General features: G+C 39.7%; 2 protein-coding genes across 2 annotated transcripts; both read right to left on the bottom strand.

The window, feature by feature from the left end:
* Positions 1 to 56: 56 nt before the first annotated feature.
* On the bottom strand, positions 57 to 10,917 carry cngb3.1 (cyclic nucleotide gated channel subunit beta 3, tandem duplicate 1). The gene is made up of 18 exons (XM_026364148.1): positions 10,825 to 10,917; positions 10,172 to 10,240; positions 8,780 to 8,970; positions 7,100 to 7,260; positions 6,711 to 7,010; positions 6,414 to 6,622; positions 6,288 to 6,338; positions 4,484 to 4,570; positions 4,327 to 4,391; positions 3,581 to 3,703; positions 2,822 to 2,963; positions 2,509 to 2,668; positions 2,252 to 2,349; positions 2,008 to 2,091; positions 1,785 to 1,903; positions 1,532 to 1,684; positions 1,182 to 1,326; positions 57 to 1,000 (listed from the first exon to the last, which is right to left on the bottom strand). Exons 1-18 carry the CDS (start codon positions 10,915 to 10,917, stop codon positions 977 to 979), a joined length of 2,274 nt encoding a protein of 757 aa, XP_026219933.1. The 3' UTR covers positions 57 to 976.
* Positions 10,918 to 12,124: 1,207 nt separating this feature from the next.
* On the bottom strand, positions 12,125 to 22,291 carry LOC113163367 (cyclic nucleotide gated channel subunit beta 3). The gene is made up of 15 exons (XM_026361916.1): positions 22,111 to 22,291; positions 21,892 to 21,917; positions 21,457 to 21,786; positions 21,309 to 21,359; positions 21,153 to 21,239; positions 20,811 to 20,875; positions 20,230 to 20,352; positions 19,206 to 19,347; positions 18,768 to 18,927; positions 18,102 to 18,199; positions 17,937 to 18,020; positions 13,822 to 13,940; positions 13,321 to 13,473; positions 12,490 to 12,640; positions 12,125 to 12,393 (listed from the first exon to the last, which is right to left on the bottom strand). The coding sequence occupies exons 1-15, from the start codon at positions 22,289 to 22,291 to the stop codon at positions 12,367 to 12,369; spliced, it is 1,797 nt and encodes a 598-aa protein (XP_026217701.1). The 3' UTR covers positions 12,125 to 12,366.
* Positions 22,292 to 24,589: the final 2,298 nt, after the last annotated feature.

Genomic DNA, 24,589 nt, shown 5'->3' with positions numbered 1-24,589 from the left:
CCCTCAGATTCTGCAGATATTTACATACATGCAGGCTGATTTGTTCCATGGCGCTAGAACCAGTGTACTAATCAAAGGTTCAGCACAGTTACAGCTCCAGTAGTCCATTATTTTGGATTTTGCACCAGCAGTGGGTTTGAGATTAAACCATCAGGATGTGTTTTGAGTGTTCACTGTCAGCTTTAGTGTAAGGGTTTTCAAAATGATTATTAATGTACAGTATTCTTACTGCTCTATGACAGTTATGGTATCCTCTGATCTGTCAGAGCCGTGTCAGGAAAACCAGAAAATCAGAGAAGTGGCCGAATTTAAAAACAAAAACCCACTGGTGAGCACAGAAACTTCAAAGGGCTGGATAAAAGCAGGAAAACAACTGTGGTGGAAGATTTTTTTAATGTGTCAAGGGAGATGACAGAGCTGTGAGACATACAGAAAGACACGGTGCTGCTTTTCAGAGCACAAACTGTGAAATAACAAAATACACAGTGAAAAGTGAATTATTTAGATGTCTACTGGGCACTTTGTGTTGGTTCAGGTGAAGTCTGAAGACTTTGGTTTGGAAAAAATAAATCATTAGAAACGTGTATAAATGGCAGAGGAATCTGAGTTGAAATCAGATTTCTCTAATCTAATACCCTGATTACAGAGACCAGGTTTCAGAAAGCTGATGAAGAAATTGGCTTAATTGAGAAGGTCGACTCTAACCTGGTTACGGTGCATGTAAATGCACAGAAAGATTAACTTGTACATCCCCTGCATGGCTGACTAATGAAATAGCTTGGTTTGGTTACTGGCACTGTTCAGATTAAACTCAACACATAGTGTACATAATATATTTCTGTCTCATTAAGACTAGAACAAGGTAAATGTCCTTACATTATAATTACAGATGTCCAATTTCAATTTAGGTTTCTTTAATTGTAACACCTGAACTGTCGGAGTGTCAGCAGGAAAACGCATCCTGTTCTCACTGCTCTCACTTCTCTGCTGCGCCTTTCTGCTGAAAGAAGAAAAAAAAAACAGGACATTAGATAATGGCTCACAACATTATGTGATGAGAGGACTGGACTGAAAGTTTAGGACACGTTCCCTTAAGAAAGTAGAATTCAGGGGTCTAAGTGTGGACTGTTCCAGCTTATCTGTGACTGAAGCCTGGTCTCTCAGTGAAAAAAAGATTATACCTTGAGTTTGTCCATCAGGCCTCCAAAGTTGCCGAAGGCTTTGAGCATCTTGGGGGTTGGTGGTTTTTGTCCAAACAGAGTCAGACCTTTCTGCTTCTCTTCAGTGGTCTTAGCAGCTGCAGGGCCTTTGGCTTTAATCAGTTTTCTGTACAATCACAAAAGCACAAACACGATGTATACCAGTCTCCCCATTAGACAGTATGTCATGTGTATCATCTTGACGTGAAGAGTTGTCCAGAAGCAGTGCAGACAGAGCTGTTTAAGCTGAACCATTCCCCCAACACACAGTTCAAACCACACGTCTGCTTACCAGAACTGTCCTGTGGCTAAAGCACCTGTCAGTAGCTCACCTTCCCTTCCGGGCCAGCACTTTCTGAGACTCTGGGTAGTGGACGAGGATGTCAAACAGGTCCTTCTTCTCCAGGACAAACAGGTTGGCGAAGCCGTGAGCTTTGACGTTAGCAGTGCGTCTGTTCCCTCCATCTTTAGCAGACTGGAGTAAACTGTTGGGGGGAGGGCAAAGATTAATTCACAACTTGCTGAATGTTTCAGTCCTGCTATACTCTAGAGATCTCCGGTAACTAAACTCTCCTGCCCACTTACCTGATTTCTCCAAATACACAGCCAGCCTTCAGCGTGACAAACACTATACTGTTGTCAGGTCCACCCACCACCTGCACTGCTCCACTTTTGATGATGTACATCTCTTTACCGATGTCTCCCTGCAGAGAATGTGGGGTCAGCAATGTTCTCAGAGAGTCAAACCTTACACGAATGATTGGTTATGTGCATCATGGTGCTCACCAAAGTTTAGTTTAAAATTTACCTTCTTCACCACAAAGTCTCCAGGTAGATAGACGATTGATTTGAGCCTCAACAACATGTCCACTAACATCTGCTGGTCACAGCCCTGAAAGACACAATGCCAGTTACCTTTATTCATACAGATGTGTGGAATTCCACGTCTCTCAACCACTGAGCATAATCACAGAATTCATTCTTTGTTGTCAACAGCCTTGATACAGACCTCACTGTTTTAGGACCAGAGGACAAAGTAAATGCTGACTCACCTGAAACAGTGCGATCTTCTGAAACGTTGCCAGGTTGATGTCCACAGCGATGGCGGTTCTCATCACCAGAGGCATCTTGTCCAGCAGCTCCGACTCATCTGGAGAGGACACGTGTCTTTCAGTGTGCTGTGTTGACAGCGCAGTCGTGACTTAATGTTCTTCTCCTATATACACTTGTCTCTATTTTCCTGTATACTAGACAATAATGAGTCAGTGACCTCTGGATACATTTCTGGGTTCATGTTTTTGAGACTTACCCAGCATGCCCTGAGCAGCCCAGGTGTAGTTGTACCAGGTCCGCACTCTGTTCTGGACCAACTTGGGGATAGAATAGGTGTTCATATAGGCGACGCAGCCGTCCATTGATGCCCGAAAGTACGTCTCACCTGCTGTTGCTGCACCAATAACGTCTCTCATCTGAAAGCAACATTCAAAGGATTAAAGTTTAAAATATCCAACAAAGTCAAAATCAAGAACATTCACTAAAACTGCAACATTTAAACCACTGAGACAGATCTACTTTTCTAGGGTCCTCAGACAGCTGTTACATGAAAAACACTGTCCTCATACCTGTCCAATCAAACTGGAGAACACAAAGACACCAATGAAGAAGTTAGTCATCTGAAAGGAAATCTCAAAGGTAGTTATAGGTTCTGGAAGACCTCCAATGTTGATCAGACTGCGGACAGCGAAGTAGTAACAACGCAGGTACCTGTGGAAGAACATACTTCCAGGTTACTGATGGACAACAATGCAATGAATTTCATTTCAGAAGAATATACTAGAACTGAGTTGCCAGGAGACAAAAATCAGCTGCAGTTATTATTCTCTGTTTTGTGTGCCTCTCACACTAAACTATTTTTGTATCTTCAAACTAAATCTAACAAAACGAGAAAAACTTGAGCAAACAAAATGTTAAATGCAAGTGATGAATATATTTGAAAAAACAGAAAGGTTATGCAACTCCTCATTCAATAACTTCATAGCTAGTTTAGATCCAGGCTTGAACTAGGCCACTCCAGAGTCATAGAAAGTGACATAGACCAGTTGTTTGTGGATGTTTTCTTTGGATCTTTTGGGACTTTTTGCAGTGCTCTTGTTTACTGTTTATATCACTATTATTCTCTATTTGTAGATCTGTTTGTCTCACTGTGGATCTGTGGCTTCCCAGAGCCTTAGAAATAACTTTGGAACCCTTTCCTGATAAATCCCCCTCATCTGTTATAATCAATATAATCAGCACTGTGTGGAATATGCTATTAACAGAGGCTCCAACATTAAGATCTAGTATGGTCACAAATAACAAAACAACAAATACAAAGTACATACGCTGAGCCCTTCCCGTCATACACCCACGTAGTCGTTGCAAGACCCTGGTGTACTGAGGCCACATAGAACGCACAGGCGTTGAGGTGGAGCATAAAGAGCAGATAGCCTGTGGTGCGAGCCACTCTGAATCAGAGAGACAGTTACAAAAACAGATAGAAATAGACGGGATCAGATGTGTGCGAAAAATATGATTCTGTCAAAATGCAGAAAAAAATAAAACTCTGCTACAATCTACTGTAGCATATAGTATAATCTGTAGTTACAGAGTAGTAGTTACACTTCATCACATAAGAATTTCCTGAATTCTGAGGGGCCTCTATAGTGATGTAGGTAAAAACAAACAGGTCTTATCTGCAGATTCAAAGTTCTGCTGCACTGGTATCACTGAAAAAAGAAAAAAGTTGGATCCTGTAATTTCTGAGCACAAATACTTAATAGTACACTGGATCCTCCCCTGTAATGCTGAGCTTAAAGATGCTGAAGATGTAGAAACACACTAATCCCTGTGTTAGAAATGTGTGCGTTTTGGTTGTTTAAAAAAAAAAAGTACAATTATATATATATATATATATATATATATATATATATATATATATATATATATACACACACATATATATATATATATACATACAACATTTATACTAAGAAATTAGTACAAATATTGTAACATGCTAACAAGAAGCCAGTCATTACAGTGGCATTGTCTTAATGGTGGCAGAAACACTACATTTGCCTGGACTCACCTCCAGATATAAGCCTTGGCCATGATGCTCTCAAGTCGATCACTGAACTCAAAGAAGGACTCAATCTAGCAACACACAGGAAATGTGAAGTTCAATCAAACCTCCAGTACCTTTCCCTGCTCGTCATTTACATTAAGGCTAAATGGAATGAGCCTACCCTGATGAAGCGGTTCAGTCTGTAAATGGAGGAGAATTCAAAGCGCAGGCAAAGAAGGTCAAAGGGGAGGATGCTGATTATATCAGTCTACATGTAGAAAGAAAAACTTCATTAGAGTTAATAAACTCGTGAGGGTTAGTTAAATGCTGGCATTTCTCCGCCTTCATTTATGTAAGTAAAAGTCCCATTACAACAAGGTATTATCAGGAAACTGTACTTAACATATGGATTACATACACTGCCCAGTCACTGAACAAATAGCTATGAGCCTTCCACTGGAAAATTATTGCAGTGTTTCATTTGTTTCAGCTGACTACCTGAATGTACGGAATGATCAGCTGCTATAATTTGTCTTTAGTGCGAACAACAAGACAGTGCAAGGGGAAAAGGCATGTGAACCCTTTGAATAATGACCTGATTTGAGTGTTAGCATAAGTTGAGTAAATTAATTTAATCAAACCCTAACCCTAACCCTACAGCTACTTTGAGTGACAAAAACACATAAACTTTTTCAATTGGCTTCACACAAGAAGAATACGCTTCTGAACCATGCATCGTCAAAATGAGCTGAAACTCCCCAGTCTACAGTTGACAAACAATCTACAAATGGAGACACTTTGGAGCTGTAGCTACTCTACCTAGAAGTGGGCGGCCAGTCAAATGACCCCAACAGCACAACTAACCCTCATTAATGAGGTAAAGAAGAAACCGAGAGTGACAGTTAAAGATTTGATGGCATCATTGGAACTGGCTAACATCTGTGTTCATGAGTCTATAGTAAGTAAAACATTGAACAAGCAGGGTGTCTATGGCAGGACACCAGCTGCTGCTTACTGAAAAGAACATTGCTGCATGCAAGTTTCCGAAAAAGTTTGTAGGTCTACAAAACTAGGACTGAACTGTTTGGAAAGAGCACACAGCAATACATCTGGTGTAAAAAGGGCACAGCATATGACCATAAAAACATCATCCCAACATCAATCCCAATCGTGGAGGAAACATCATGATTTAGGCCTGCTTTGCATCAGGGCCTGGCCAACTAGCAGTGATTAGGGGGAATATAAATAACCAAGTGTATCAAAAATGTCTAATAATGTGAGAATGTCAGTTCTGCAGAATGGGCAAAAATTCATCCTGAACAATGTGCGGGTCTGATCCACAGCTACAGGAAGCACCTGGTAGATGTTATTGCTGCCAAAGGGGTGGGGGGGTGAACAAGTTATTAATTTCAAGGGTTCACAAACTTTTTCCACTATCACTATAAGGTGTTGGACATGAACTGAATGGTCAAACTGTTTTGTGTTATTATTTTAGACACATTATATTTGTTAATACTCTTTACTGAAGATTAGATCACATTTTATAACAAATGAATACGGAAAACAATAGAATTTCAAAAGGTTCACGTAAATGTGGTGACACTGCAGAAGCTTACTGAAACGATGCTATAGCTGTAATCAAAGCAAAAGGGGATCAAAGTATTAAATTTATTTTTTGCCCCAGAAATTTATACTGATACATATACGTGAAAGCACATCCACTGATAACATTTAAAAAGGAATCATGAGAGATGTTTAGAGGGGATGTGACTTCTAGTAGAACTGAGAACCACATATGAAACTAGAGAAACTGGAACAACTGGTTTAATCTATGTTAATACATTGTATTTAAACGCTTGCTGTGTGTTTTCTAACTGTATCATTGTATACTAATGTTAAAAGTGGTGAAGTAGAAATACACAAAAACGTCCTCCGAGAATACTGTACAGTTGTACATTTGTATTTACTGTAGTTCAAATACTCACCTTAAATCTCTGGGATTTCCGATAGTGTACCTTAGTCAAAGCTCTGTCTTTCTGCAAGGGGACAGGACATTTTGGTGAATTACATTCACAGATACTACAGAGAGATGCTGCACACGTTTGACTTACAATAATGTCTCCGGCTTTGACAAACTGAAGTCGGGGCTGCCAAACCATGATGTCAATAATATTCACTGCATCACTTAGAATGTCAAAAAATATCCAGTAAGGGTTGGCAGTTTCACTATGGTACGGGAACGCCAGTCGGGCAGAGCAAAACCAGACGTTGTAGTTGAATGCCACTGCTACCACGGTCAGCCAGGCAATGTAGCGGCGATCTAAAAACAGAAGTCACACCAATTGAAGTCTTTTTACATTTCTGTGTGTTCTTTTGAACTCAGCTATCAGATGGCCCATGACACCTGCCTGTGAAAGGATCTATGGTGTTTCCCATGATTGTATCCATCTTGTCTTCGATAGGACGGAAGAGGACGTCAATACAGGAGCAGCTGAGTTCTGGAAGGATCTTTGCTTTCTTCCTGGCCTCTTCCGCCAGCCTCTCCTCTTCTGCTTTCTTCTCAGCCTCCAGTCTCTTCTCCTCGTCCTTCTTCTTCTTCTCCTCTGCCTTTTTAGCTGCCTCTTCCGCCTTCTTTTTATCTGCCTCTTCTTTGGCTATCCGCTCCTCCTCCTTGAGTCTGATGTAGTGGTCCTTCTTCAGAATAGGAGCTAAACACACAGAGTGATGCTGGATTTAGTGGCCAGTCGTGTTAACACACTTGTTGCATGTTAAGTCAGATTGCATTTACTGTACTTACTGACAGGGGGGCTGATTTCTGGAGAAGTAGCGTAGGGATCTATGGTTTTCTCTTTGAGCATCTCTGTCCGCTCTCTTAACCTCTTGATCATACCTCTGAGTGTGTCATCTGTGTAGCGGGAGTAGACCACAGGTGGAGGAGATGGAGGTGGGGCTTCTTCACTAAAAACAGTAATAAAAATTGAATATTTATTGTGACAAGTAAGAGATGATGATTCTTGATGATAGCTTGTTTAATAAATAGGACATATCTTCCATTTGTTATAGAAGAAAAGCAAGCAGATACACAACATTAGCTCTTTGAGAGGCCTGTAACTGGCACAATCAGGCTTCCACTTTAAAGGGCAACTTCAATGATTTTTAATCGATTTCTATGGTTCTCTTTTGAGGACTACATGTATATAAATAGTATTAGAGTATTAAGTAAGTAAAGAGTATTCCCTCTACCATCCAGATGACATCATCAATGTCATGTTTTTATCATCTAGAGGAGTGTTGCCAATTCAGATGACAGAGGTTGTAGTCTTAGTCAACCTGTTCTGTTCTGACTCTGGAGGAGTTTTTCTGCTAGATGCACAGAGATATTTTAATACAGGGAGAGAGGAACATTGTACCTCATTACATACATGTACTCCTAAAACTAGAACCTTAGACTGAAAATCAGTAAAGTAGCCCTTTAATCTGAACCTCAAAGGGTTTAATCATTTAAATATATTATAAATATATTCTATTTTAAATATTATCTCTTTTAGACAGTATTACTGAGGGGATAGTTGTAATTGCCTAAAACCTATAGAAATCTGCAAGGCACCAAAATAAAGTCTTAAAAATTGACTCCTACTTGCACGTGAATGCTTTTCAGACACAAATACCACTAAGCTCCTAAGCTCCTTTCCTACTTACAGTTACAGCCTGGCTGTAAAAAAAGCCAGACCACACAACTGCTGAATGATTTGAAAACTGGTGAAATGGTACCTTATATATGGATTAAATGGAAGTTAAAAATTTGGGTGACAGTGAAATGGGAATGCCCCAAATGGAAGTGAATTAGCTGTTACTGTTTGTGTTGACTGAGGCTGCTACCTGGACATCAGGTACACAGGGGTGTTCAGAATCAAGAGATAAATATAACATATGATATGGATATTATATGATAATTCCAGCTTTTATTTAATGGAATTTATATATACACAGCATGTCGAGCTAGGAAACAACTCAGAATCTATCTTTTGATGTGCTTTTTCCCCAAAGAGTTCCATCTTCTGTTCAGCAGAAAAAAATTGTCTTGGGTTACAGTCTGGTGATCAACTTGGTCAGTATAAAACCTGATTATCCCCTGCGTTAAGTTGTGGGCTTGTTTTGGACCACTGTCATGCTACATGATCAAACTCCCCACACTTTATTTTCATGCTCAGTATTTCTCTGTAAATTAGTGGACAAAGTGTTTTTTTACACCTTTGAATTCATTCTGTTACTACCATCATGAATTACTGCATCAGTAAAGATGTGTGAGTTTGTTCTAGAGGCGCCCAACACCAAGTTGCATTACATTACACCCAAACACACTTTTATATTTAATGCATTTTCCTCACGTCCATCTTCTTATCTTAAACCTAAATCTAAATGTATACCTTGCTGTTTCTTTGAGGCATAAAAACTGAACAACTGTACAAATTCTTACCCTTGAGCACCTTCTGTATTAGCAGGAGCAGGAGGAGGAGCAGCAGCAGCAGGAGCCGGAGCAGCAGCCGGAGCAGCAGCAGCAGCCGGAGCAGCAGCAGCAGCCGGAGCAGCAGCCGGAGCAGCAGCAGCAGCCGGAGCAGCAGCCGGAGCAGCAGCCGGAGCAGCAGCAGCAGCCGGAGCAGCAGCAGCAGCCGGAGCAGCAGCAGCAGCCTCAGTTGCTGGTGGTGTCAAAATTATAACAATGTTCAGTTACTAATAAATACACAGTAAGTATGTAATAGTGATGTCAGTAGATACAATGCTAGGCCAGGACCTCAGAGTTTTAATTATTATAATATTCACAACCTTAACATTGCACTTACCTGTCCAGTGTATTAATTTAGACTTCATTAATTCAGTAATGTGTTTTCTACATGCAAACACCTTTTCATTATTCACCTCACAAAGAAAACATGTTCTCATCTATAAATGGGGTGTAGCACAAACAATTCCAATACAAACACTCAACAAACAAACAAACACAGTCAATTTTTCAAAAATAAAAGATCCTTAAGGACCGACCTTCTTCAAGATGTCGTGACACACAATGAGTTCAAACCAGTAAGTAATGATTGTACACACCTGTGTTGAAAGAGCCTTGACTGTACATGTAAGGGTAAATTAGACCACTAGGGGTCGTTGAGACAAAAGAAGCAGTAAGAAGAGGACGCTAGACGTACAACATGGAGACCTGGATGAAATGCATATACCAAAACCAACATGCTGTGATATGAAAACACACTAAATGGCTTAACTCTCGTGTCCCACAATGAACCACAGCTTTCACCTACTACTCCATCTATTACAGGGAAGGGCAGAAATAAAAAGGTCATTTATGTCCTGAATGGCCTGTGGCTTTAAGGCTACAGTAGTAGTATACATCACAGAAGGTCTATGATTTTTCAGCTTGTCAGTGGGAATGACGATTCTTTGAACTTTATGTTAATGAAGCTGAATTTCAACACACCACAACACACCATAATTTCAATTTGAAAGAATATTTTCAACAAAAAAGCTGACTGTCTGCACTTTAAGCACATCAGATTTGATGGGTAGCATGTCAAGTTCAAATGCTGAAAATTGTTGCTCTACAAATATGAATGGACCTCAACTTTAACCTTTACAGTCCACAGAGAGTAGAATTTGCCAGAATATAGATTTTAATCTAAGCTCTGTTTAGCATCTGTTTCACTTTGTGAAGGGGGGCAGGGTATTAACAGAATGGGACTCTGGCAAAGAACAGCATGATACTTGTGTCATGTTAGAAATTAAGACCAAATGAATAGACTTAACCTGGTTTTGTCTCTTCATCTTTCTTCACTTCATCTTTCTTTTCCTCATCTTTTTTGACCTCCTCTTTCTTTTCATCTCCGTTCTGTGGCTGCTCTTTTTCATCCTTCTTTTCAGGAGGCTTATCTTCCTGTGAGCACACAAAACTGTTAACAGTAGGCGGACAAAGGTGCAAAAGAAACACCATTAACTAACCTAAGAAAAATAGGACACAACCCAAATGTGTAAAATATAATATACATTAATTAATTTATTACAAGTGCTCATGGTTATGGAATTATAATAAACAGAAAAAGTTTTAAAAAACAAAACTTATTTTTAACTTATTTTTAAGCTGAAATAATAAAAATTCTCCAGCTGTTTAAAAGGGTAAACATGGCTCAAAATTCATGGACATTTTGACATCTAGCCGGGAATTAAGAGAACCTGGGTGTCAATACTCGAACCCTACAACGACACTGACAATAAAACTTGCTGTACGGTGAATTACAAACTTATTCGAATTACTACATTTTAAAAATGTAGTAAAAACTACACTTACATTACAAGAAAGAACAATCTACTCTAAGAATCTTATTGTCCTATTCTGTGTTTAAGTACTTTTCTACAACACTGTTTATTCATGGTCACAGTTATTGACAGTGGACCAAAATACATTTCCATTTCTATTTCTGAGACATTACTTAATTATTCTAATATGTGACAAGACCTTACCTTAGCTGGTGGAGCTGGAGTAGCAGAAGGGGTTGGAGCACCGGCGGGGGGAGGCTCAGGAGCCCTCATCAAATTTTTTAACCTGCTGAACATGGTAGGGGTTGTGCACGTTACAGTAAACAGGCCTTCCCGTGCACTTCTTGAGTCCTACAGTCCTCGTCGTGTAGTCTTTGCCATACAACCAAGCAACAGACTGAGGCCACTGGATTCTCATTAATTCCCTCTGATCACTCCCCTTTCTCCCAGAGATCAGCTACCACAGCCACCAATCACTGCCAAGAAGGACAACTGTGCTGTGGTCCAGATCAGGGACCATTTAGAGGCCCTAATTACTTCAGAATGTGTTGGCACATTGGTTGCACTGATTCCTATGGTTTATCGCAATCAATGCAACATTTTTGTGCCAGTTTTGGTGTCATTAGAACACACCGTTGCTAATTCTGACATTCAGGCTTATAGAAAGCATATGGAAATAAAAACAAAACTTTTTGTTCTTTCCACACAGAACTGAAAAAATTTTTTCATTACATTTAATCACAAAAGCACACAAATAACTGTACATGGTAGTTAGAAGATCAGCTGTAGTTATTTCAGTCCCTTGTGGCAGCAGAGACAAACCACTTAGTTAATGAACCGTCTCAACAACACACCTGTGTGGCTAACAGGATTAACAGAACCTCTCTCTGTATCTCCTGCTGTACTAACACATCGCTGACAGACACACAACAAGCAAGCAAAAACTGGTTGATAATTCACAATAGATAGCAAATATTTTAAAAAAAAGATATTTTCAATCAAGTATTTTGTAATGATGAACAATAAAAGCAATATAAATTATACATACATACATAATGCAATACAAATGTGCACACACAGGATGGTAACTCAGCAGGGGAAACGGTTTATTATTATGCTAAATATTTGACACAATAAACCTTAAAATAAATGATTCAAGGTTTGTCTCATATGAATTATTGTTCAGCTCTGTGATTAGTACCTCAATAGGTCTGTCTTGGTTGGAAGTTAACATAAGACAGTAGTTCTATTTGCTGGTTTTCTTTTAGAATGTCATAGTGACATAGGTACTGTATATACCCAATGAAATAACATTTTAACACACACACACACACACACACACACACACACACACACACACACACACACACACACACACACACACACACACACACACACACACACACACACACACACACACAGCGGAAGTGTGAGACCCTTTAGAGAGTTTTAATAAGCATACTTGCAATATGTTGTGTCCACTAGACACAGTGAATGAGGCTCACAAGCTCATCACAGTTCTTCAAATTTATGCTTACACGTAATTTCTGTTTTCTGCTTGGTTTGTTGCTGCCATATGTAAAATTCACTTCAATTTCCTAGTATGCTCATCCTGCCAGTGTAGTACATATCAAAATTGATTGAAATAGAAAAGAATGAGTACAAAAGCATCGTAAGAATAAAGCTGTAACATTCACTCCAGCAAAGGAGCTAAAAAGGAAACACAATCAAGATAAGCTCAGAACTCTACAGTTTCCAGTTCCCAGCAGTGGTCTGTAAAAAAACACAACAGAACCCTTTGTTGAGAGACAGTATAGCTACAGTGAGTGCATGTAGATCATAGTCAAAGACAAGGCAAGGTGTAGTTACCTTCATTTTGTTGATGATTTTTTTGTTAATGGTTCCTCCCAAAGCACGCAGCAGTTTGGGTGTTTGTGGTTTCGGTCCAAACAGCACCAGTCCCTTCTTCTTGTCCTCTTCTACTTTAGCTGCAGCTGGACCCTTGGCTTTCATGAGCTTCCTAAACACACAAACACACACACACACCCTGACATATTTTCTTAAGTCGTATCCCTCAAACAGCTGTTAAAAGTGTGATGATGGCACGGATTGAACAAAACTGCTCAGTAATAATAGGAAGAGCTTTGCCCAAAGGACTGTCCCAATAACACAAGAAGACTTTAAAGGATGTACTGTAGTGTGGCGCCCTCTGCTGTCAGCAGCAGTGCTCTGACTGCTTAGGTCACCCTGTTCTTGTGTTGACAGGATGTTCATCATAGCTGTGTGGTTGCACCTGGGCCCACTGTTCTTTATAAATGCAGGCTCTGAGACTCACAGTATTTACTCTTTTTGTGTCCAGGGGGCCAGACAGGTTGAACAACTGTCCTATATGGCTGACAAAAAATGTCAAAAGTAAAACAGATGATTTTTACTTGAGCTTTAAGTACAAACCAATAAATATTGACAACATCTGATTTCTCCTATTAGTTGTTTTCTTTTGTTGAGTGTGATTAAATCATATATAACAGGTTAAATGTAATGACAGGTTGACTGGTTCCTTTCATACTGCCACACAGCTCCAGTCAAAATGAAAGCTACTCTAAATATACTGTAACACTGATCACAGCCATGAGTGAGATAATGACCACAACGAAAGAAACGACAAACAAAGTCAGCCTTTATAATTCTTCTCACTCTCACCTTCCCTTCCTGGCCAGCACTTTCTGAGACTCTGGGTAGTGGACGAGGATGTCAAACAGGTCCTTCTTCTCCAGGACAAACAGGTTGGCGAAGCCGTGAGCTTTGACGTTAGCAGTACGCCTGTTCCCTCCATCTTTGGAAGACTGCAACAGACTAAAGAAAAAAAAAAAAAGAGTTAAGAAAAAACAGATATATTTAATTTAAATTGACATCTCTTTCAGTAAAAGCTTCATTTGTTTTGATCTCTGCACTTGATCTTGTGACTGATAACTGACATGTCTACTGGTTTGTAATGTACTATATTACTATAATTTAAAGTAGAAATATTTGTTGCCAACAATCTGTTTTGAGAGACTATCATGTCTTTGGATTATATAGTGTAAAGTAGCTTAACTGAAGCTAGTGACCACCTTCAAAGTATTTCATCATTATTATTATTATTAAATTCTCACCAGGATGAACTAACTTTCAGCAGCATTTCAATAGAGCTGTGAAGCTTACCTGATTTCTCCAAACACACAGCCAGCCTTCAGCGTGACAAACACTATACTGTTGTCAGGTCCACCCACCACCTGCACTGCTCCACTTTTGATGATGTACATCTCTTTACCAATGTCTCCCTGCAAAAGCACATACAGTGTACAGTGAAAAACGTATGTGAAGCTTTCAGAATTTCATGGCTTTTGCTTTAATTTGTAATAAAATGTGATCTGATCTCATTCAAAAGTAACAACAAATATAATGTGCCTAAAATAATAATAAGAAAATCTATTCTTTCATGTCTTTATAGATGTTATTAACAACCATAAAAAAGTGTGAATGGAAAAAGTATGTGAACCCTTGAAAGTTTAATAGCTGGTCCAAAAGAAGCTTTCAGAGGATCTACGATCAAAGTGAAGTCAAAGTCTTTAGAAATTCAATGTTAGGCAAAAAAAAAAACTACAAATGGAGGTTAACCAGTTATAAATTCTAATATACTTTCCAACATAGTTTTTCCACTATGACTATGAGGTTTTTATGGTTGTTCTTAACAAAGACATAAAAGATTAAAAAAAATGTTTTGTTATTATTTTAGGCGCAATAGTTTTGTTTATCTTGACTTAGATATGCTCAATGCTATCACTTAAACAGGTTCACAGCTTTGAAGCTCTGTCGTTTCTTATCCACTGCTCTGTTCCTGTATGTTGTACTGTCATCTACCGCCCACCAAAAGCTAATGGTAACTTTTTGTCAGAGTTTTCCCAGTTTGTTGCTGACATTGTTGTGAGGTATGATAAGGTCATTATCGCTGGAGACTTTAACCTTCATATTGACAATAATACTAATACTCTAGCAAATGATTTTATCAATCTTACTGAATCTTTCAACCTGGTTCAACATGTCAAAGGTCCGACCCATAACCAGGGCCACACCCTTGACTTGATATTCACTTTAGGTTTGACTCTAAATTCTATTGAGTTAAAGGACTCCATCTCTGATCATAAATGTGTCCTATTTGATACTTGTCTTCATCCAATCACTGTACCTCAGAAATCTACTGTTAAACGCCATCTATTTAACAGCCAGTCAGCAGCTAAATTCACTAGCACCTTCTCTGTGTTGAAGCAGGGTATTTCTTGCACATCACATGTTGATGATATCGTCCGCCTTTTCAACAATAATTGTGCCTCTGCGCTAGAGGCTGCTGCTCCCTTAAAAACTTCAAATGTGTCTCGTAAAGACACCAACAAACAGCCTTGGATAGATGTCAGCATTCGTAGTTGTAAAGCTGAGTGTAGGAAAGCTGAGCGGAGATGGAAGAAAACCGGACTTCAAGTGCATTATGAAGCTATGAAAGAAGCATTACTCCACTACAATACGATGGTAAAGAATGCCAGATCTAAATACTTCTCAGACCTGATCACTGCTCACTGCCATAATCCTAAATTTTTATTTCAGACAAGTTAGTAAACCCAACCCCTCCTAGCATCCCAGCTGAAAGTGATGCAGATTGTGAGAAGTTCTTAACCTATTTTAATGATAAAATAGAATCAATCAGAGCTTCTGTCATCCCCAACTCCTCACCAGTCATAGTTGCACACCCTTTTAGAGAATGCACTTTAAGCCAGTTTCCTCCCATGTCCGTATTTGAGCTACTACAAACTGTCTCTAAAATGAAACCATCTTCCAGCCCAGTTGATGTCATCCCAACTAAGTTCTTAATCTCGATCATTGATTCGCTTGCTCCCTCTCTCCTGAATATTTTCAATACTTCTCTGTCCACTGGGATTGTGCCAGATTATTTTAAAATTGCATCTGTGCAACCTCTTTTGAAAAACCTGGTCTAGATCCCTCATCCCCCGAAAACTACAGACCAATCTCCAAACTACCCTTCATATCAAAGATTTTAGAAAAGTACGTGTCTAAACACCTACTTCTAGCCGCAGAAAACTATAACATCTTTGACGAATTGCAATCTGGTTTTCGCAAACACCACAGCACAGAGACCGCCCTACTGAAGGTAACCAATGACATTCTGTTGGCTTCTGATGCTGGTTTGTGCTCTATTCTTGTCCTCCTCGATCTTAGTGCTGCTTTTGATACAGTAGACCACCAAATTTTGTTAGACCGGCTAAAGCACTGGGCTGGAATAGAAGGCACTGCACTGGACTGGTTCTCCTCATACCTGTCCAACAGATCGTTTTGTGTTACAGTTAATAACTACAAGTCGTCTTTTTCTCCTGTAAAGTACGGAGTCCCACAAGGTTCAGTGCTGGGGCCAATCTTGTTCTCTTTGTATATGCTCCCTTTGGGACATATTATTCGCAAACATGGTGTTTCTTTTCATTGCTATGCTGATGACACTCAGCTGTACTGTCCCTTTAAGATATCAGACCACGGGGGACTGAGTTCCTTACATGAGTGTATAAATGAGATAAAAAACTGGATGGCTCAAAATTTCCTGCAGCTGAATTCTGACAAAACAGAAATAGTTGTCATCAGTCCACAGCGTGTAGCCAGACACATTCTGCCCTGCACAGATTCTCTCTTAGCTAATTCTAAGCCCACTGCAAAAAGTCTTGGTGTTTGGTTTGATAGTAAACTTAACTTCGAGCATCATGTCAAAAAGCTTGTCCAGGCATGTTTTTATCATCTTAGAAATATCTCCAAAATACGTTCAATTCTTTCTTTTCATGACACTGAAGTAATCTTACACGCATTTATTTCCTCACGCCTTGACTATTGCAACAGTCTGTTCACCTGTCTCAGCCAGAAATCTATTAATCGGCTCCAGATTGTTCAGAATTCAGCTGCAAGACTCTTAACTAGAAAAAGAAAATATGATCACATCACTCCTGTATTAGCTTCCTTACACTGGCTGCCAGTATTTTTTAGGATTGATTTTAAGATTTTATTAATAACTTTTAAAGCTCTGCATGGCCTTTCCCCCAGCTATTTATCCCAGCTTTTAAAGCCTTATGAGCCTGCACGTAGCCTGAGATCCTCTGGTAGAAATCTTCTGTATGTCCCCAATGTCAGAATGACTACTAGAGGTGACAGAGCCTTTTCAGTTAGAGCCCCTAAACTCTGGAACAGCTTACCCGAGCATATAAGATCAGCTGACTCAGTAACATCTTTTAAAACTCTCTTAAAACATACCCTCTACCGGCGAGCCTTTTGCGATCTTCTGTAAGCTAAAACAAATCGGTCCCTTGGAAGACTCTCCCTAGATTACAATGTCTTTACGTTGGAACTGGTCTCCCCAAGGACCGATGTGGTAGTTGTTTGTATTATTGTTTGTTTGTATAGCTGTTCCTGCTCCCCATCCGGTCGAGGGCAGATGGCCGTTTAACTTGAGCCTGGTTCTGCTGGAGGTTTCTTCCCCCAGGGGAGTTTTTCCTCTCCACTGTTTGCCTAGTGCTTGCTAAGTTGATCTTGTTGGCTACATGTGTTTCTTGTCTGTCTTGTGAAGCACTTTGTAACATATGTTTAGAAAAGTGCTCTATAAATAAATTTATTATTATTATTATTTATTATTAGATGAAAATCAGATCACATTTTATAAAAAAAATTAAAGCAGAAAACCATTAAATTTCCAAAAGGTTTACAAAAGGTTTTTCTTTCCACTGTATTCACACAGAGGATTTCTAGATTGTTTCATATCATTTCATCCATTCATCCATTAATTGCTTGTCCTCGGTCACTACAGCACTGGAGTCTATCCCAGCTGTCATTGGATGAGAGGCAGGGTACACCCTGGACAGTTCTCCAGTCTATCACAGGGCTGATATCTAGAGACAGACAAACATTCACACCTATGGGCAATTTAGCGTCACCATTTAACATACATGTCTTTGGATGTGGCAGGAAGCTGAAGGATTCTTTGGAAATGATTGGGAGGGATTTATTTCCTCTTCAAATTTGATTAGCTCTCTTTGCTGAAGGATCTATTTATATATGTCTTGCTGTGAGACACCAGAAGGACCCAGCCAGATTTAGAGGGGCCTGGCCACACTTTTGATCCTGCCTCTGACTGGTCCCTGATCTAAATCTCTAATGTCCCAACAGATGAATTAACAGTGATTCACCAGGCTTACATACCTGATACTTTCATTTGTCATTTTTACAACACTCACCTTTTTTACCACAAAGTCTCCAGGTAAATAGATGATAGACTTGAGTCTCAGTAACATGTCCACCAACATCTGCTGGTCACAGCCCTATAGAGTGCACAAAGCAGATATTTAACTTCACGTCCAATCTGCAGTATGCCTGCTTTACTGGGTCTTTGTTGTCTGCACCTTGAAAAGATCAATCTTCTGAAAAGTTGCCAAGTTGATGTCCACAGCGATGGCAGTTCTCATCACCAGAGGCATCTTGTCCAGCAGCTCCGACTCATCTGAATGCATCGAGATGAAACAGAAAAAAAGTTTATCCTGGGGTAAACAGTGTAGCCCACAAGGTCCTGCAGACAAGCTCACAGCATTTGCTCTGACAATAACTGCATTCATCTAATCCTCTGTTTTATTTCTTTCTCCCTCTCTCCCTTGTGCCTTCTATCATCTTTTAAGTCCTCATCATGGGAGGAGCCTGAATGTTCCAACCGGTCAAGGCAGATGGCCGCCCACTGGAAGCTTGGTTTTCCTGGATGTTTCCTCTATTAAAGAGAGTTTTTCCTTTCCAATGTCGAACCAGTGCTTGCTCAAGGGGGTTGTTGTGTTCTCTCAATGAATATATAAGGTTCTGACCTTAATATGTGAAGTGCCTTGAGATGATTCTATTGTTATATATATATATATATATATATATATATATATATATATATATATATAAATAAATAAACTTGTAATGTAATTGTATATTTTTATTGAATTAAATTGAATCGGGCCTGACTAGCTGTCAGATGACTCTGGAGGAGAAATAGCATCATGTATTGATTTAAGGTGAAACATCTGAATGGAACTGACCCAGCATGCCCTGAGCATCCCAGGTGTAGGTGTACCATGTGCGGACTCTGTTCTGCACCAATGCAGGTATGTGGTTGGTCACCATGTAGGCCACAGTGTTGTCCATAGAGGATCGAAAGTAGGTTTGTCCTGCTGTGGCTGCACCAATGACATCTCTCATCTATGGCAACATGACCAAAAGTTTAGTGAATGACCTTTATATTTAAAAAAACTACATTTATTATCCTTAACAAGCATTTTGACATTCAAGACTCCACAGGGGAAAACAGTTGGAATGACTGGGTTATAAGTATAATTTCTATCACTACATCACTATTTATTGAGGCATTGAGGTAGAAAAAGAGGTCATGACACGCTAATTTCTATCAGGTTTACAGATGAGCTGAGGAGGCTGGGGCCTGCAGCTCATTCTATGAGGAGAACGAGTTTTTATGTTACCTGTCCAATCAAAGTGGAGAACACAAAGACGCCCGTGAAAAAGTTAGTCATCTGAAAGGTAATCTCAAAGAGGGTGTGGGGCTCCGTAAGACCCCCGATGTTGATCAGACTGCGGACAGCGTGGTAGTAACAACGCAGATACCTGTGGAGAGCGCGGGGGCAGGGCGCTAAATGTCACTAGCCTGTGCTTAATGTGGGGGGAGCATGTGTGTGTTTGTGTGTGTGTGTGTGTGTGTGTGTGTGTGTGTATCTATGAGTTTTGGAGCAAATGTTGCAGTAATGAGTTAAGGTGCACCTTTCCCCTTTTCAAGTTTAATGGTCTTGCAGCCAAATTTTCATAAAACAACAATTATGTTGCTTGAAAGATAAAAAAGGGAAGAGCTAAATCACGAGAATCACAAAATTACAAATTCAGGTTGACCAAATAAGTGTAAAAAAAAAAAAAAAAAAAGAGTAATGACTTAAAAAAATATTTAAAAAGAAGCTACCTGGCCAAGAATGATGGACATAAAGAATGCCCCAAAAAGGTAGTTTGTCATCTGAAAGATCTGTCCGAACTTGCAATCTGGAGAAGGCAACTCACCGATCATCAACAGGGACTTCTCCGCATAGAAGAAGCACCTGACGTAACTGCAGCAGCAGCAAAGACGGAACATACAATATATTTGATTTGAACATGTCAGGTGTGGAGGTTTTGTAAACTTTCTGTTAAAGTAGCATCACTACTGCTACTAGCCAGACATTTCTCATTGAAATAAAGATCATGTCATTTGCCAAAGCTGAAATATGTCTAACAAAGGTGATGTGATATTAAAACAAGTTCACAATGCAAGGATATGTGAGCCATACAAATTCAGATCTACACCATCTACATCTCACAGGTTTCCACAGCAGAACAAACAGAAATGGTTCATGATGTTGTGAAAATGTGTTTCTCTGTTTATCTGTCTACACCCTACTACACTTTAGAAACTAAAAGGAGGAGGACTATATATAAGGCTGTATGTTGTAATGCTGTGCTTACGCATTGCCCAGACCAGAGTAGACCCAGTGAGTTTTGCCAATGCCCTGGTAGTCTGAGGCCACATAGTAGACGCAGGCGTTGAGGTGGAGCATGAAGAGGAGATAACCAATGGTGCGAATAACTCTGACAGAGGAGGAAAGATGTTATTAACGAGCTTCACAAAACAACAGACAGTCGAGAAGATCAGATTGAATGTGTGACATACAATGAAATGATTTTGAAAGTGTGGTTCACAGATTGATTAACTGTATGGAGACAGAGAAGATGCTTCCCGATCACTTTTTTCTTTCTTTCTCTTTCTCACAGTGACGGGCAGTCACAGTGCTGCTATGTACAACACAAACTGGTGTGTTGGCTACAGTTTTATTTTCATTTCTTGATTTAAAACATAATTTAAAAACAAGATTATGTTGCAATGAAAGCATGAAAATGATCTGGTAACTGTAATAAAGAAAAAGGAAGGTGACTTACACAAGTGAAACATACATGCGATGCCAAATGAATAACAAAAAATGAACAGAACCATTCTCCAGTAACCAGGTTTCAGTTTAGCAGCTGGTTAGTCACTCATTGTGACTGACCTCCAGATGTAAGCCTTGGTCATGATGCTCTCCAGGCGATCACTGAACTCAAAGAATGTATCAGCCTTGAAGATGAAAATGACAAAGTCAAGGAAGCAATGTGTTTCCATTCTCATCTGATCAACTTTTCTCAAGCTGAACACACACACACACACACACACACACACACACACACACACACACACACACACACACACACACACACACACACACACACACACACACACACACACACACACACACACACACACACACACACACACACACACACACACACACATACACACACACACACACACACACACACACACACACACACACACACACACACAGTGGATTTACCTTCAGCAGACGATTGGCTCGGAAAATGGATCTGAATCCGAAGTGGAAGTAGAGCACATCGAATGGTATGAGGGACAACATGTCTGCCTGTTGATGAGACACAAGATGAACTCACAATCAAGTAGTTGGAGGACAATTCAAGTTACAGAACAGTACCTTAAATCTCTCTGAGTCTCTGTACTTCTTCTTTGTCACTACTCTGTCTTTCTGAAATGGGACAAAAAATGTTTTCACATTAACAAACAATGTGTATCTACTGACAAAAACAGTCAGGTCACAGAGGTCAGGATCATTTCTGACTTACGATGATGTCTCCTCCCTTGACAAACTGTTTGCGTGGCTGGAAGATGACGCAGTCTATGAGGTAGATGAGGTCTGCCAGCACGTCCAGTGTGATCCAGTAAGGGATGGTGCGCTCAGTGTGGTATGGGAAACACAGTCGTGCAGTTACAAACCACGTGTTGTAGTTGAAGGCCAGCGTGACTAAGCTTAGCCAGGCAATGTAGTGACAGTCTGTGAACGGGTCGATGGTCTTCCCCAGCACAGAGTCCATCCTGTCCTCAACTGGCTTCAGCAGGACATCCACAAAAGACCAGGCGGCATCAATAAGCCTGGTCTTTATGTCCACTTTTTTCTTCTCATCTTTATCCCCCCCCTTTTTATTCTCCTCCTCCTCTTTCTTCTTTTGCTCATCCTCCTTCTTCTTCTTCTCCTGGTCCTCTTTCTTCTTCCTGTCAGCCTCCTCCTTCTTTTTCTGCTTCTCCTCTGCTTGTCGTTTTCTCTCCTCTATGACTTTTGTGTATTTGTCTTTGTGGAGCAGCGGCGCTGAAAGGACGAGATAAAGACTGAGTGTGCTGAAATATATAAGGTCAGGTAATACATTTCAAAACTGTCACCGTGCTTAAGTGGATCTTAACCTTGTATCTGTCCAGATGAATAATCCTGTGTTTGTACTCACTGACAGGGGGGCTGATCTCAGGGGAGGAGGCATACTGATCGACCACTTTCTCCTTGTAGACCTGCAGTCTCTCTCTCATCCGTCTGACTATGGCTCTGAGCTTTTCATCTGAGTATTTGTTGATGACGATGGGTGGAGGTGGAGCAGTAGCTGCCTCTTGTCTGAAGATGGGAAAAAACATGAGACAAAGGAGTTACAGGAGCTAAAGACAGTTTACCACAACATTTATACATTATGAAATGCAAAATACACAGTTTAATGAGTCCATTGTTTAATTTAACAGTGGATGGATTCTTCAATAAGGAAGAAGGAGAAACTAGTCGATGTGTCTCATTGTGAGGAGATTTTTCTATTGTTGTCCTTAATTTCTCTGACTTTCTTATTCAAATCTCTCAACTGCACAGATCTGCAAATCACTTGTTTCAGACTGATGAATGCCGCCTGTTCGTGACAGATGTGGATCTTTCTGTTCTTTTCTGTTTGCCCAGAGACCAGCAGCGACAAGGAAAGGCGATTTCCCCCTGAGATAAATGAAGTATTTTGAATTATTAGTATAAGTGTTGTCACATTAAGGCTGCCCACTTCACTTGGAACAAAGATGTCAAACAATAAGGATTACAAACTGCAGAGCTTCAAGTCTGTTGTCAGAAATCACAAGAAATGAATGCAACTAATTTAACAGTCGTCACGTTAGATAAACCAAGATCATGAAAATGATAGAGGTTTATTAGAACAGAGATCATACTGGCCTGAGAAATGACAGCATCAGGAGAGAGTTAATCTTCCTACTGGAATGAAGCTGACAGGATTTGTACAGAAGGTCTGAACAACTCGTGAATTTCATTTGTAAACAATAGCAGAAGAAATGAAACAGAAAAAGCCGCATATTATTTTTAAACCTTTTAGATCTTGCTGGTGAAAACAGAACTTTTCAAAATAACATTTTGAAAAAACATTTCTCCGGTGTGTTCTATCCTCAAAAATCTGCAATATGAGAGATCTTGGTGGATGCAGGTTGCTGGGGGTATCATTAAAAGTTAAAGTGCTGCTTAAGTGAGGTTGTTGGGTTTTCTATATAATTCTACACACTATCATATTCTGTAAGGTCTTAAACCTTAAACACTGTAGTGCTTTGTGTTGACTTTTGTTGTGATGTGGTGCTAAATAAATAAACTTAATTGAATTGAATGAAGCTTGTAACACTTCACATTATGTTGTATTATGTTAATCTTAAGTATATGTTAATTATTAAGGAATGAAAGAGTGCAGCTCTGCTGTGGAGTACAGTATTCAATGCTGTTTACTCCGCTCATCCCTCAGCTGACGGCGACGCCTCCCTCTTTGCTCCTCACATGGATAAACTCGTCTTTTGAAATCTACTTATGAAACATTTACCACCTGTTTCAACATGTTTACAACTGTGTTTACCTGTCACCTCTGCGTATTTGATTGCTGGGAGAAGGAGTCACGGTGAGCTCTTTAAATCTAAAAAGCTGAAAAGCTTTTAATCTACTTTCAGTATATCCCCCTGTTAATATGTGAGTTGCACCTGAGGATAAAGATCTCACATGCTGCATTCATCTCTGAGGGCCTTCACTGTCTCACTCTGGCACCTTACCAGAGCATCTAATTAATTAGTGTCCACTGGATGATTAATCAGATACTGGTTTGTAGTGTCAGTGTTCTTGGCAGCTGTTGGTTTTAAAATAATAACCTTGTATAATACAGATGACGTAAGAAAATTGATAATAATCTTTAATTTAATGTATTCCTGTGTTATATTTTTGATGCGTCAAATGTACAATAAGTACAAATCAGGAAGTAAATGATAAATAATGATGATGAAATGAATCTGATTGTTGCTAGAATTACAGTAGAAGGGGCCGGACTTGCCTCTCAGGTCCAATTTGATCAGGGTTAGTTAAAGCTGAACTAGGGTGAGGGGCTGAAGCTGGAGGAGGAGCCACTGTAGAGCATGAGTCTGGAGGTGCTGCAGAGCCCAGGGCTGCAGCAGGGGATGAAGATCCTGAGAAAGCAGAACACTTAAATTTGATCTCCTCCAGACCTGATTTAGTTCAGCGGATTTTACTCTGGTCTCAGCCGCTGAAACAATTTTTTGCACAATACTTTGCACACATTCAAACTTACACAAAGCACATCTGTATTTTATCATTTTATGTAATATTTTCTCTTATTTGCCATTTTCATTTTTCTTACTTGTTTTACTTAAGAAAGAACTTGGAATCTGTCTGAAGAACGTCACTCTTTAAAAAAAAGTAGTCATGAATGAGTGTCATAACGTCCATAAGGACAGATGTGTTTATACAAATTGAATTAACTTGGTGAATTCTTAATAAATTAAAGCAGTGTGTAAATTTTTCTGAATAGTTTTCTGTGCTTTTTTTTTTTTTTTTTTTAATTATCTTAAGTGCTGTGCCGGGTTCTGTGACCCAAGCCAACAGTCTGGTGATAGTCTCAT

Source organism: Anabas testudineus, chromosome 2, assembly GCF_900324465.2.
Source record: "Anabas testudineus chromosome 2, fAnaTes1.2, whole genome shotgun sequence".
Lineage (NCBI taxonomy): Eukaryota > Metazoa > Chordata > Actinopteri > Anabantiformes > Anabantidae > Anabas > Anabas testudineus.
This window is presented reverse-complemented; position numbering and strand designations above follow the sequence as displayed.